At 38.0% G+C, this 15,507-nt stretch overlaps 1 protein-coding gene across 2 annotated transcripts; it reads right to left on the reverse strand.

The window, feature by feature from the left end:
• Positions 1 to 528: 528 nt before the first annotated feature.
• Positions 529 to 11,286, reverse strand: gpatch11 (G patch domain containing 11). 2 transcript variants are annotated; one of them, XR_012388531.1, is made up of 8 exons: positions 11,129 to 11,286; positions 8,768 to 8,994; positions 8,641 to 8,682; positions 7,419 to 7,539; positions 4,395 to 4,485; positions 2,392 to 2,715; positions 862 to 1,061; positions 529 to 779 (listed from the first exon to the last, which is right to left on the reverse strand). XR_012388531.1 is itself a non-coding variant. In NM_001002393.1 (8 exon segments), coding segments are annotated over 8 exon segments (789 nt in total). In that variant the 5' UTR covers positions 11,179 to 11,269; the 3' UTR covers positions 543 to 720.
• Positions 11,287 to 15,507: the final 4,221 nt, after the last annotated feature.

A 15,507-nucleotide genomic window follows, 5' to 3' on the forward strand; every position in this document is an offset into this window, starting at 1 on the left:
TGGCAAGTTACAAAAAATAAATAATAAATAAACATTAAAAGTACTAGAAAACATAGTAAGTATAATAATGATTCATTTGGTAAAATCACTCTTTTTTAAATAATTGGTACATTTCAAATATATTTCTATAATTAAATGATGCTTATATATTATGTAATATCTCTCTCTCTCTCTCTCTCTCTCTCTCTCTCTCTCTCTCTCTCTCTCTATATATATATATATATATATATTCTTATTGTTTTCTATTACACATCAGTACATTGTATTAAGTTTTTCCTACAAAACCCAAGACCAACTCTAAGTATTTAGATATGAATTAAAATTTAAATATACTTTTCCTACAAAACCCAAGAACATCTAAATATTTAGATATGCTTTAGTCTGACTGGTATTTTCTCTGGAGTATTACTGGGAAGTAATATTGCCTGTTAAGTAATTAGCACTTGTTCATCTATAACTAGCACAGAGCTGTCACACAAATCACCACACCCTGGAATGGATTGTACAAACATAATGGAAAGAATAATTATGCAACCACAAAGTTTTGTATTTGTTTGATATTCATTTACATAAAAAAATTACATGATGCATCATGGTCAATAGTCATATCACACCATTTTAAACAAAACATCACTGCAATATTTAATGAAACAACAAGAAAACATAAATATTACACACAGCTACGAAAAGAAACCCTAAAAGCAAAGCATTTGTGTTGTTTTAATCATCATGATCCGCTGCCGTGTCTCCAGGACAATTCGTACCCAAATCCTCTTCATCTGTTGAATGAGAAAATGTCAGTGCTTGCTGATTAAAATATTTAATTGATCAAATAAATGATGATTTGTGAACACTTCTCACCGTTATATGCCGTCCCGCACCAGATGCAGTAATAATGAACTCCCCGCAGATATGAGGTGAGAAACTGCAGCTTATCTAAAGGCTGAGGGCAAACATGAATATTGGTAAATATTGTGAAATATTTCAGTGGCTCAGTGGTTAGCTCTGTCGCCTCACAGCAAGAAGGTTGCTGGCTCGAATCCCGGCTGGGTCAGTTGGCACTTCTGTGTGGAGTTTGCATGTTTTTACAAGTGATGGTTTCCTCTGGGTGCTCTGGTTTCCCCCACAGTCCAAACACATGCACTATAGGGGAATTGATTAACTAAATTGGGCATAGTGTGTGAGTGTGTTATTGTGAAAGCGTATGGGTGTTTCCCAGTACTGGGTTGCAGCTGGAAAGGCATCCGCTGTGTAAAACATATGCTGGATAAGTTGGCGGCTCATAAGCCGAAAGGAAAATGAATGAATGAATGAATAAATATAATAAAACTCAGTTTAGATCCAGTTGGCAAAAATTGTGTTTTGATGCATTTACAGTCGAACATTTACGAAATGCCTTCATAAAACATCATCTTTACTTAATATAATAATGATTTTTGCCATAAAAAAAAAAGAAAAATCTATAATTGTGACTATGTATTGTTGGCTTTTCCTAACATTTCCCTTGCAACTTAAAGTCTACTTGAACCGGAGGTTGCTGAGACTTTTATTTCAGTATGTTGATGTAACTAAAACTGAAAGTGAATATTGAGTAGGGGGCGGGGCTTTCTTTTGTGCATCACTCTTCTTTTTCTTTGGCCTTTGTCCCGTATGATTGCGGGGTCGGCTCTTTTTTTTGGAACAAGTTGCATATGATAACGACTTTGTTTACACCTTTCGTCGTTTGGGCCTGTCACACTCATATACACATACACTACAGACAATTTAGCTTACCCAATTGACCTGTACCGCATGTCTTTGGACTGTGGGGGAAACAGGAGCACCTGGAGGAAACCCACGCGACTGCAGGGAGAACATGCAAACTCCACACAGAAATGCCAACTGAGCCGAGGTTCGAACCAGCGACCTTCTTGCTGTGAGGCGAATGTGCTACCCACTCCGCCACTGCGTCGCCCATTCTTCTGTGCATCACTGCATATCAATATACAGTTGCCATAAAAACCCTCATGCGGATGTTAACAGAACAACTAAAACTCCATACGCGAAAGCAGATGCTCAGACTTGGATTAAAGATTACCATAGCAAACTTTTTATTTCAGCAGATTAACTTTCATTTATTTTATTTTCGCTTGAGTCCCTTTATTAATCCGGGTTTGCCACAGCGGAATGAACCGCCAACTTATCCAGCATATGTTTTACACAGAGAATGCCCTCCCAACGGCAACCAATCATTGGGAAACACTCATTCACACCTAACACTATGGATAGATTTAGCTTACCCAACTTGTGGGGAAACCGGAGCACCCGGAGGAAACCCACGCGAACGCAGGGAGAACATGCAAACTCCACACAGAAATGCCAACTGACCCAGCCGAGGCTCGAACCAGCGACCTTCTTGCTGTGAGCCGATTGCGCTACCCACCGTGCTGCCCAGCAGATGAACTTGCACAGATTAATTATTCACCGTAACAATAGCAATGTAAGCTAGCAAAATAAGCATCGCACATTTAGATTTCAAGCTAACTTTCAGATCGCTTTTGCACTCTTAGATTGCATATTATAAATCACAATAAACAGTATCTCTGAAGTGTAACTCACAGTCAGCTCCTCTTCTTCATCACTCTCCTCAGTTTTTATTTCCTCCTCCAGAAGCTCAGATTCTTCATTTTTCTCCACTTCAGGCCAGTACCAGCAGTCTCTGGGAACTGTGATCCCCTAAAACAACAACCACAGCGCCAGACGTGTGAACATGCTGATTTCTGGTTATGTGAAATGCCGAAAACACAAGTACAGAGAAAACAAGCATGGAACACGTCACCATTATTTTTTAGAAAACATATTTCTAAAGGTGCCATTGACTTGAATTTTCCCCTGGATGTTAATAGCAACAATATAAATTCTTATATGCAAAGAAAACAAGTCTAATTCATTTACTAATGAAGTTATGCATAATAAAATGAAATGACACAGGGAAAAAGTATTAAACACATGAAGAAAGGAAGGTGTAGTTCGGCATTCAGACAGCAGCTGAAATCTCTCAGTAGTTCTTCAGCAAACCTCTGCCCTTCCTCAGTGTAAATCAATATCAGCTGCTCCAGTCCAACATCTACATTAGCATGAGGATGAAGATGAAACCAGGGTGGACATTTCAGCAAGACAATGATCCAAAACACAGCAGAGGAGACTCTCAGATGCTTTCAGAGAAAGAAAATCAAGCTGTAGAATGGCCCAGCCAATCACCTGTAATGATGCGTCGTTCATGAACGATTTGTTCATTTTGAACGAATCTTCAATATGACTCGGGAACTACGAGTCCTCTCAGGGAGTGATTCGTTCATCCGCACGTGCACACATTTGTTCAGGTAGTATTGTTAATTTTAAGTCTTCATCGCATTGGCAGAAGCCAATCATATGCGTTTAGAGCCGGAAAAAGAACTGATCCGCTCACCTCTCGAGTCCTCTATCGGGTCTGAGTCACTCGTTCCTCACGGGCCAATCATACGTGTTTAGAGCCGGAAAAAGAATTGAACCGTTCATCTCTCGAGTCCTCGGGTTTGAGTCATTCAGTCACGTGATGAACGAACGATCATGGCTCCTATCCGCTTAGACTGTGCATTGATTAAGATTATATGTGACTGTCAGTGTAACGTGAATGAACCCCTGACATTTGAAGACATGAAGAGGTGAGCTGAGCAAAGAGACAACAATACCTTCATAGACAAAAGAGCAGGTCAACATTGGATTATTATTTTCTTCTGCTTATAGTATTGTATTTATGACTTATTTGTCGTGTAATCAACCTTTTGAGCTAGTTGTAAATGTGTTTGGAAGCAATTCGTAACATTTTAATAATATTTTGGCAAACTGAACCAAATGAACAAAATGACTCGAAAAAAGATTCGTTCATCTTGATGAACGAGACTCAAAGATCCGAGTCAGTAAAATGATCTGGACTTCCCATCACTAATCACCTGACCCCAGTGCAATAGAGAACACAGAATAAAGCTCAGATCTGATAGACGACACCCACAGAAGCATCACGATTTTGACACTCTGTTGTAGTCTGTGAGAAACTCACACCTGAGCAATGCATCAGGCTTCATTCTCCATATGAGAGGCGTCTTTAAGCTGCCATCATTAACAAAAGCCTTTATACAAAGTATTAATAATGTTTCAGTAGTTCAGCTCTTTCTCCTGTCATTCCCTTCTTATTACACAGAACTCATTTTCTATATTTGTTCTGTTTTATTTTGATGTTTGTATTGTTTGGGTTTTTAACAAAATCTGCTTCAATTCCATGTCAGCAGCTCCTTTAGAAATTTTATTCCCAGGAAAAAAACATGACAATGTGTTCAATACTTATTTCCCCCGCTGTAAGTCTTGATTTGCGTGACCTTTTGGTTGTCCAGCTGTTCACATGCGCGCTGGCTCTTCCTCAAGTCACCCTGTGTTTGACGCTCTTCTCTTTCTGTTCTCTTACGCACCCTATAAATAAACATGAACAATAATGATGATAATAAAAACTAGTGTTGTCATTCATTTTCTTGTCGGCTTAGTCCCTTTATTAATCCGGGGTCGCCACAGCGGAATGAACCGCCAACTTATCCAGCAAGTTTTTACACAGCGGATGCCCTTCCAGCCACAACCCATCTCTGGGAAACATCCACACACACATTCACACACACACATTCATACACTAGGGAGCCTACCCAATTCACCTGTACCGCATGTCATTGGACTGTGGGGGAAACCGGAGCACCCGGAGGAAACCCACGCGAAGGCAGGGAGAACATGCAAACTCCACACAGAAACGCCAACTGAGCTGAGGTTCGAACCAGCGACCCACTTAATGTGAGGCGACAGCACTACCAACTGCGCCACTGCCTCGCCAACTAGTGTTGTAAAAACTTTTAATAAATATGGAGGGCGACATTGTGGCTCAGTGGATAGCACTGTCCCTTCTCAGCAAGAAAGTTGCTGGTTCGAGTCCGTGCTGGGTCAATTTGTTGTTTCTGTGTGGAGTTTGCATGTTCTCCCTGTGTTGGCGTGGGTTTCCTCCGGGTGCTCCAGTTTCCCCCACAGTTCAAACACAAGCGCTATAGGGGAATTGGATGAACTAAATTGGCCGTATGTATGAGTGTGTGTGGGTTTCCCAAGACTAGGTTGCTGCTGGAAGGGCATCCGGAGTGTCAAACATATGCTAGATCAATTGGTGGTTCAAACTGCTGTGGTGACCCCTGAGGAATAAAGGGAGTAAGCCGAGGGAAAATGAATGAATGAATGATAAATATTGATATTTTAATTAATTGATTACATATTTTTGACACTTAAACAAACATAAACAGCATGAGGACATTCTGATGGCTTGTTAACTAGTGACATCTTTTTAACCATAAAACAGGCTACTTGCACATAAAATGTTATATATAAACATATATTGTTTATATAAATATCATCACTCTATATCTCCAATTATATGTCTTAGTAGGATGATATTTAATGCATTATGTTTAATATTTTACAGAGTTATGATCAAAGTTCTCCAGTTTCAAAATATAAAATGCAATAAATTCAATAATGATTGAGACATTATCACAGCCGTATCACCCTGCAGCCCAAGACTGGTTACTCAGTGAAGCTAAGCTGGGCCTGGATGGGAGACCACTAGGGAACACTAGGTTTCTGCTGTAAGTGGTGTTAGTAAGGCCAGCAGGGGGCGCTCAACCTGCGGTCTGTGCGAGTCCTAATGCCCCCAGTATAGGTACACCATAGTGTCAGTGAGCGTCATCTTTCGGATAGGACATTTAATCTCATGGCACTTCTGGTAAAGAGTAGGAGTGTAACCTCGGTGTCCTGACCAAATTCACGGAATCGGCCCTTACCATCCTAATCATCCCCATCCTCTGAATTGCCTCTATCACTGTGGATGTATGACCATACACGATAAATGCACTATATAAATACACATTACATTAAAAAAAATAAAAACTTCCTCAAAAGTTTTGAGACATGTTAAAGGCTCAGGAAGATCATATTAACGCTGGCCAACAGAGAAAGTAAGTGTTCTGGAAATAAACCTTCCTCAAATGCCTGACGATGATCATATTTCATACTCAGGATATTTTAAACAAGAGATGTATACCTAATCAAATAAACATTAAGGGTGCTTTCACACCTGTGAATCGATTCAGTTGTTCTGAAACAGGGATTAAAATTGTTACATTGTTGCTCTTTGCTCTTGGAGCGGTTCGCTTTCACACTGCAAAGTTTCTAATCGGACTTAAAGAGCTAAAACAAGTCACGTGCGGGTAAACTCTCCTCACATTGGTCAGGGTGTCAGGGTTTATTTTGCAGCGTCCCGCTCAGCTGTCAGGAGAGGTGGTGGTTTGGTGGTGATTGACAGGGTGCGGGCGCGCGACGTGTCTGAGGAGAGATGCGGTGGGGAGGGGTGAGAAGGGTGCGCGACGATGCCTATTTGAGGACCGGGAGGGAGACGCGAGATTACCGGGAGATCATCACTCGTTTGCGGGCATCCGGAGACTCGCAAAACTTCCCGCCCTACTCATAATTCTCTCTGCATGTAGCCGTATGCCTATTACATATCCATAAAACACTGTGATATAACCGCGCTCGGATCGGATCGCTTTCTCACTGCAATCGAACCGCTCCAGGGTTCGTTTCAATCGAGCCGAGACCACCGCATTCAAACGATCTCAGAGCGATTACTTTGGCACGGAACAGAGCGCGATTGCCCTGTTCACATATGCCAATCGAACCGCGCTAACTGGGCAAACGAGACACGTTCCGAAACAAAAGTATAGGTGTGAAAGCACCCTAAGCTGGCTAATTCCAGTATGTGTTGATCTTCAAATATTACTAACAATATGAAACTTTCTTTACATTTATATTATTAAATGAAGTGAACATTTGATAAAGAAGCATTTTCTAGCAAAATATAATGTCTTGTTTTTAGAAATAATGTCAAAGTATTTCCTTAAAACAAGCAAAATAATCTTGTTTTTCGCTTTGAAATCAGATTATGTTGCTTATTTTAAGTAGAAATTCATTTAATTTTGACTTATTATTTCTGAAAACAAGACAATATTTTTACTTGTCTAGAAAATACTGCTTTAATTTAACAATTTGTTGATTTTTGGACGAGAAACAGCAGATGAATGAGTGTGTATGGGTGTTTCCCTGTACTGGGTTGCAGCTGGAAGGTGCGTAAAACATATTCTGGAATAGTTGGCGGTTTATTTCACTTTGGCGACTCTTTATAAATAAGGCACTAAGCTGAAGGAAAATGAATGAATGAGTGTAGTAGATTGTGTGCAACAGGTATAACAGCAAAGTTTGATCACTGTTATTTATTTATGGGGTTATATTTATAGAATTGGATACAAATCATCATCAAATACCTGAAATCCTCTATTGATTTCTTCTCCAAATGTTGTTTCATGTGGACTTTTCTTCTGTAGTTCTGGAGTTCCTCGTCTGCTTTTCTCTTCTTGACTTCTTCCATCCCAATCCCGCCTCTGTCTGATCACAACATGTGGAAACAGCAGCATTTCCAGAGCTGGTTAATAAGTACATTTAATATGGGTATGGGTGTTTCCCAGCACTGGGTTGCAGCTGGTAGGGCATCCACTGTGTAAAACATTTGCTGGAATAGTTGGCGGTTCATTTCGCTGTAAGAGACTAAGCCGAAGGAAAATGAATGTATGCAATCTGGATTATGTAATCAGACTCCAAAAATCTTAAAGTACTCTAAAAAGTACTTTTAATTAGAGTTAATTACTTTTTAAAGTACTCATAATCAGACTACAGTTACGTTTTTAATGGATACATTTTATTTACACAACAGCAGTAAGTTGTTCACAATTCAATGATTTATTTCTCTTTCATTAAGTTTTATATTTTTTCATTTTAAATCTGCAGTTTATACAGTGTTCGGCATATATGAATACAAGAATGAAGAACCGCCAACTTATCCAGCACATTTTTTACGCAGCGAATGCCCTTCCAGCCGCAACCCATCTCTGGGAAACATCCACCACAGACATTCACACACACACTCATACACTACGGAACCCTCACCCTACCCAATTCACCTGTACCTGTGGGGAAAACTGGAGCACCCGGAGAAAACCCACGCCAACGCAGGGAGAATTTCTAATAACTGATTTATTTGAACTTTGCCATGATGACAGTAAATAATATTAGACTAGATAGTCTACAAGATACTAGAATTCAGCTTAAAGTGACATTTAAAGGCTTAACTAGGGTAATTAGGGTAAAGTTAGGGTAATTAGGCAAGTCATTGTATAACAGTGGTTTGTCTGCAGACAATCCAAAACAAATATTGCTTAAGGGAGCTAATAATATTGACCTTAAAATGGGTTCAAAACAATTAAAAACTGCTTTTATTCTAGTCGAAATAAAACAAATAAGAGTTTCTCCAGAAGAAAAAATATTATCAGACATACTGTGAACATTTCCTAAATCTGTTCAACATCATTTGGTAAATATAAGAAATAGAAAACTAACAGGAGGGCGAATACTTCTTGAACTGTGTTATGTAACCAGAAACATTTACAGTTCATAAATAACTAATAATGTGAAAATCAGAATATTCCTGACCTGTTTTGATGTTGAGAGGAACCGGCTCGACCCGTCCAGCACCTGCAGCATGATCATATTTTAATCAACAAATCTCTCTTATGTTTTGGGTATTTCTGGACTATAAATAAAAGTCTCCATCACTGACCCTCTTTGCCCAGGCCCTGTCCTGCCTTATATCCCATCTTCTGCAGCAGAGCGAAGCCTTTATTTTGGCTGCCTATGGAGCTCTGCAGCGCAGCTTCTCGACTCTCCTTCTCCTGCTCTTTGAAGCTCTTCTGCCGGTTTTGAATATTTTTTTCTTTATGTAAAGCCTCTTTCTTTATAGCCTCCTTCACACGCTTGACCATCGGGACACCAGGACGAACATCTGAGCTGGAAGAGCATCAAATATTAATTAAAATTGGCTGTTATTTTGTTAAATGTTTAGTCAATTTACTGTTAATCTATACTTACTGTTACTTTAAACTTCATTGTCCACTATTAAGGGGATTTTGTTTGCCCTAAAAGTGGCCAATAAAGTTAATAGTAACAGTTTTATTTTATTTTACTTGCTATAACTGTTGATGATCTGCTTTTGTAGAACATTTGCACTATAACTCACATTATTTGTAAGACCTGCCTCTGATTGTATTATTGGGAGCACATTGTACATTTATCCAGATAATTTTAGATAAACATATATGATACTGAGGAGGATTTTATGTTACAGTATTTAGCAGGAACTGGGAATATCAACATCATGTAGTGCGACCTTGACAAATTACAAATACAATAAAAACAAACATATTAAACATGCAGATATGCATTAAAATTATAGTAATAAAAAGAATAGATATAATAGAAAACTTTAAACTATTGAAATCATCGGGGATTAGTAAAGAACACAGCATAGTACCTATAATATTAAACCTGTAATAAAAATATACAGTCACCGGCCAGTTTTTAAGGTACACCTGTCCAACTGCTTGTTAATGCAAATTTCTAATCAGCCAATCACATGGCAGCAACTCAATGCATTAAGGCATGTGGACATGGTCAAGACGATCTGCTGCAGTTCAAAGTGAAAATGGGGAAGAAAGGGGATTTAAGTGACTTTGAATGTGGCATGGGTATTGGTGCCAGACGGGCTGGTGTATTTCAGAAACTGCTGATCTACTGGGATTTTCATGCTCAGCCATCTCTAGGGTTGACAGAGAATGGTCTGAAACAAAGGAAATATCCAGTGAGCGACAGTTCACTGTACTCAAATGGCCTCCACAGTCACCAGAGCTCAACCCAATAGAGCAGCTTTGGGATGTGGTGGAACGGGAGATTGGCATCATGGATGTGCAGCCGACAAATCTGCAGCAACTGTGTGATGCTATCATGTCAATATGGAGCAAAATCTCTGAGGAATATTTCCAGTAGCTTGTTGAATCTACGCCAGAAGGATTAAGGCAGTTCTGAAGGCAAAAGGGGTCCAACCCGATACTAGCAAGGTGCACCTAATAAAGTGACTGGTGAGTGTAAATACTGCTCTTAATTTATTTATTAAATATATTGATTTCAATTGTACATGGTTGTTTCTGTTTTTCAGCATTAAGTGTTAAGATGACTGTAATGCATGCATTTTTTTTTTATTCTTTTCTTTCATTTTATGTTTTTGGCATAAATAGATCATAAAAAATAATATATATATATATATATATATATATATATATATATATATATATATATATATATATATATATATATATATATATACTTTAGAAAATAGGAGATACCAAAATAACACTTCTAACTTATATTTATTGCTGTACTTCATGTTTACATGCACGTTTATCTGGTGTTATAGAGGTTTAACAATATTTATATGTCAAATATTACCTATATTATGCAATTTGTAATAAAAATTGACATACAGCTATTTATTTATTCACTTACTTAAATTATATATAAATATATTGACCGGACACGTTTGTTTACCTTTTTATATTATGAATATCCTGCATGTTTTTTCAATTTTTTTTGTTTTTGCTATTGTATTTATTTGCTATTGTACCTTATTTGTAATGTGTGCTACACATTAATTCTTAATAATTAATATTTAAAAACTTCATAAGTCTATCACATAAAAATAAACTGCATATTATAGGAAAACGAGTGATACTAAAATAACAAAGACACGTCTGAGCTTATATATTTGTATTTCCTGCAATATTTCATGTTTCCAATCACATGTAACTAGTGTCATACAGGTTATTTATATGTCGATATCTATCAAAATAGCACAGAATTTCCTAAATAACGTTTCGTCATGTATAACTCTCTATACTTTTATTAACAGCGCTTTTATAAGATTTCTCAACGGATTTTCACTAATTAACCATGAAATATAGCTACAATATATAATCAACTGATTTATTTGGCATAAATAACTTTGCGTTCATTCGTGTTTACATCTGAGAAAACACACTCACTCTGACTGTACAAGTATGACGCTAAAAACGTCAATTCTTAAACTCACATTTGGTTGAGGAAAGCGTCAGACATGTAATCATCTTCATCATCAGCCATTTGTACAATTATTCAGCTTCTAAATACAAATATTAATTGAAATAGCAATGAAATTTCTCTCTGATCCCCTTTGTTGTCCCTTCCAGTAAATGTGTCCGACTGGAACGCAGAAGAAAGAGGATTGAGTTCCTATTAGACGGACACAGTGAACAGCGAACAAACTTTTATCAACATTTTTAATACAAATTTAGTTCTGTTATTTTTATATATTAAAATAAATTCAGATTTTTTTTAAACTAATTTAAGTTATATTATATATAATATAACATATATAATATAATTTTTATAATATTATAAGTAATATTACTGTATACGATTTTTATTTGAAGTTCTGTTATTCAGCAGCAAAAAATAAATAATAATAAATAAATAAATAAATAAATTGTTATTGCAAAAATTATATTGGTGGTTTGCCATCTCCAGGTAGGAAGAAAGTCCTTACCCCAGGTGGAGGAGTATGTTGGGCTTTTGTTGATGAGTGAGGGAAGGATGGAGCGTGAGATTGACAGGCGGATTGGTGCAGTGGCAGCAGTAATGCGGTTGATGTACCGGTCTGTTGTGGTAAAGAAGGAGCTGAGCCGAAAGGCAAAGCTCTCGATTTACCGGTCAATCTACGTTCCTACTCTCACCCATGGTCATGAGCTTTTGGTCATGGCCAAAAGGACAAGATCTCGGATACAAGCGGCCGAAATGAGTTTCCTTCACAGTTGGCAGGGTGCACTCTTATAGACAGGGTGAGGAGCTCTGACACCCGGGAGGAGCTCAGAGTAGAGCCGCTGCTCCTCCACATCCAGAGAAGTCAGCTGAGGTGGCTCGGGCATCTGTTTCGGATGCCTCCTGGACGCCTACCTAGGGAGGTTTTCCTATGAAGGTAAATCAGTTGCGAAACTCGAGAGCTTGCAAATGTAAATGTGAGCACTTGTGATAATAATATTTGTATGTGTAGGTTGAAATGTACACTTACAGCCAGGCCCGGATTAAGAACTCAGGGGCCCCTGGGCACATTATCTTGTAAGGCCCCCTACCTGGCCGCACCCTAGTTGAATTTAAAAAATAAGAATAATATAATAATTTTTAAATAAAATGAATCTATAATTTGTTGCCCACATATTTAAATAAATGATATATAGTACATATGTATTTATAGTCTGCAAAGTTTTAAATTATTTTTCAAAGCATTAAATAAAAATACTAATAAAACTTCATAGCTAAAACTACATATATATATATATATATATATATATATATATATATATATATATATATATATATATATACAGTTCTGTGAATCTGAGTTCTATGAATCTGAGTCTTTCATAATACAAACACTAATTTACTGTCTCTCTCCTCCTCTCCCTGTATTTTCTCTACTTTTCTCGTGATGAAGACTTGATTATAAACCTAAAAGTATCCGAAATCACAGACACTATACCTCTTCTCTCCCCTCTCTCTCCTCTTCTGGGCCTTTCTCTCTCTCTCTCTCTCCCTTTCTGTCTGTCTCTCACACGATGAATCCAGTCCGCGCTGCGCTGCCGTTAGCCTCCTCCGCCTGGTTAATGCTAGCTACTCATCATTTAAAGTTAACGTCTTCTTCTGTACCCTCATTCTCCTGATCACGGGTCTGTTTAAAGAAGGTGTGTATGGAAAATGCCTCAATGAAGATGCCTCCTCTCCTCTTTCTGTCGCGTTTGCTAAATCCACTTGTCCACTCATTTTTGATCTATGACAGATATAACGTTACACTAAAGTCCGCTCAGTTTAGTGCCGGATATTACAAAACTGACGTTTCCGCACTTGACCAATTACAGCATTCTGTTTAGTTAAAGAAAGAAAGGCAATTTAAATATAATAATAATATTAATATGTGATCGAGATTTTTTTTGCTCAGAGGAAATACAGTTGTCTGAGCAATAGAGTTTTTGAAGAGAGGGAGGCGCGGCAGGCGCCTATAATAAGGCTAAACATTATTAAATACCCACGAGACACTTGTGACTTTATATCACATTTGCATTATTTAAAAAAAATGTTTCTTTCCTGTTAAAAATAAATATATTTCCAATCTGATATGTAACGGGGAGAAAAAAAGTAGCACGAGTTCAGCTGATGGTGGATTCGAACCGATATTATGATTAATCGCGTCAAAAGATGATGCCGTGTGTCTAACAAGGTGCGCTACTGCGGCTGTGTTAGTTTACTGCTCTTTACTCATCTTATCTCTATCAATTAGGCATCGATGGGCGTAAACCCTGAATAGTTTAGTCCAACTAGATGCGCTATTTGCAATTAGCCTAAAAAGACACTCCGAAATTGTCTTTTTTTTTTCTCCCCCCTCGCAGGGGCCCCTGGTGCGCATAAGGCCCATTGGTTAATCCGGCCCTGCTTACAGCTCTGATGTGAACAGCTGAAATCCTCGATTTGCACACACACACAACAATCCACACACTTGTGTTTTAAATTGGAAGTTGCAGATTAATAGTTGTGTATTTGTAAAATGTCATTCACAAATACAAAGTGACAGACACACGTGTGCAAGGCAAATTTGATTGCATCTTTGCTCTACAACCACAGGTCGGCACTCACAACCTCTCAGTTTTGTCAGTACAACTACAAATCTCCCGCGCTCTGACTTTTGCCACACATCTCCCGCGATCTCTGTAGCAGAACTCATCTGAGCACTCGCAGATGCAGAGGCGTGAGCAGCGCGGGGCAGTGGAGGGGCGGGACAGGTGTAAAGCTGTTTGATTGGCTGATGCCTGACCAATGAACAATGCCAGCAGCCAACAGGACTGAGGTGCAAAATAATCATTTCCCACGATTATTTCATTAGTTAGGGTTTATTTCAACTCTTTTCTGAAGAGATTCTTGTTAAAAATCATAAATTCTGTGGAAATGTACATACCAGTAAAAGAGCAGCAAAGCCAGTTTATTGGCTAGAGCCAGCCAATGAGATGGGGCGTTTCTGTTTGTCAGCACACAGGGCAGCTCACGTTGTTGGAGGCCTCGAGCAATCAGAGGGTAAGTTATGATTTTTAATAATTATCTATATGGTCAATACTGTTAGCTAAGCTAAGGACTGTGCTGGGTGCTTCTCTTGTTTGTTTCTTATATAAGAAAACAGTTATGAGTTATCTAGGAGCTGCTTTCAATCATGTTATATGGTTCTAAATATACGATTCAACCCACATGAAATAAGAAGTTGTAATAGCATTTATAGTAAACAATATTACGTTTTTGAACCAAACTAACTATAGTAAACTGTATTATACTGTATATATTGCAGTATCTACAACTTTGTTAATGAATGCAACAGCACACTGTAGTATTAACTAGCATGAACTTTAATGAATTGAAGTATATTTACACACACGCACACATTAATAGCAATTAAAAATAACACTAGGCGTTTCAGTTTCTTACAGATCATACCGGTTTTTGTTATTATAACCTGCATCATATCTATCTATCCATCTATCTATTTACATGTTTGTGTACAGTGTGTCCTTTATATCACTTTTTTAATTATGAAAGTTACTACCTTTATTTCTCAGTTTCCTGTAAGGATGGAGTGACAGGAGAGATCAGCATGTTTCAAGTCGATGAGGAACTCAGAGAAGCTGCATAGCTTGAAAAGGATGTTATTTATGCTAAAGATGACATGATGATCCAGCTCATCTACAAACACTTCAAAATGATTCAGATCATTCAAGAGGAAGCCGACCATTTATTTTCTCTTTTTACCTGCCAAGATGACTACAGATTTGAACAAAACACACACTCACCCACAAACACAACTTTTATTTTGATAATTGTTTAATGTAGTATTTTTACACTTTACTGTAAGGCAGGGGTGTCAAACTCAGTTCCTGAAGGGCCGTAACCCTGCACGTTTTTAGTTGCAACCCTGCTTTAAAACACTTAAGTGAAAGTTTCAAACAAACCTGAAGGACTCAATTAGTTTGATCAGGTGTGTTTAATTAGGGTTAGAACTAAACTTTGCAAAGCTGCAGCCCTCCAGGAACTGAGTTTGACACCTGTTCTGTAAGGGAATGTAATTTGTCAAATAAAATTTACAGTGCAAATAAGTGCAGTGCAAATGTCTAGTTACTTGTATTGAAATATTTCAGGGTTTTTCCTTGTTCATAATGAGATGGAGGTGGTAAATCCAACTTCATCATTACCCATCAAATGTTATCTCCTCTTTAATACTTTGCTCAAGCCTATACTAATGGTCAGAAAGCAAGCCATTGTGTAAAGCTGGTTGATGCTCGCTGTAATAGAGAGAGATGATGACTGTTCAGCTTATGTTGCTTAACCCTGCAGATGAGATGC

Source organism: Danio rerio, chromosome 13 (genome assembly GCF_049306965.1).
Source record: "Danio rerio strain Tuebingen ecotype United States chromosome 13, GRCz12tu, whole genome shotgun sequence".
Lineage (NCBI taxonomy): Eukaryota > Metazoa > Chordata > Actinopteri > Cypriniformes > Danionidae > Danio > Danio rerio.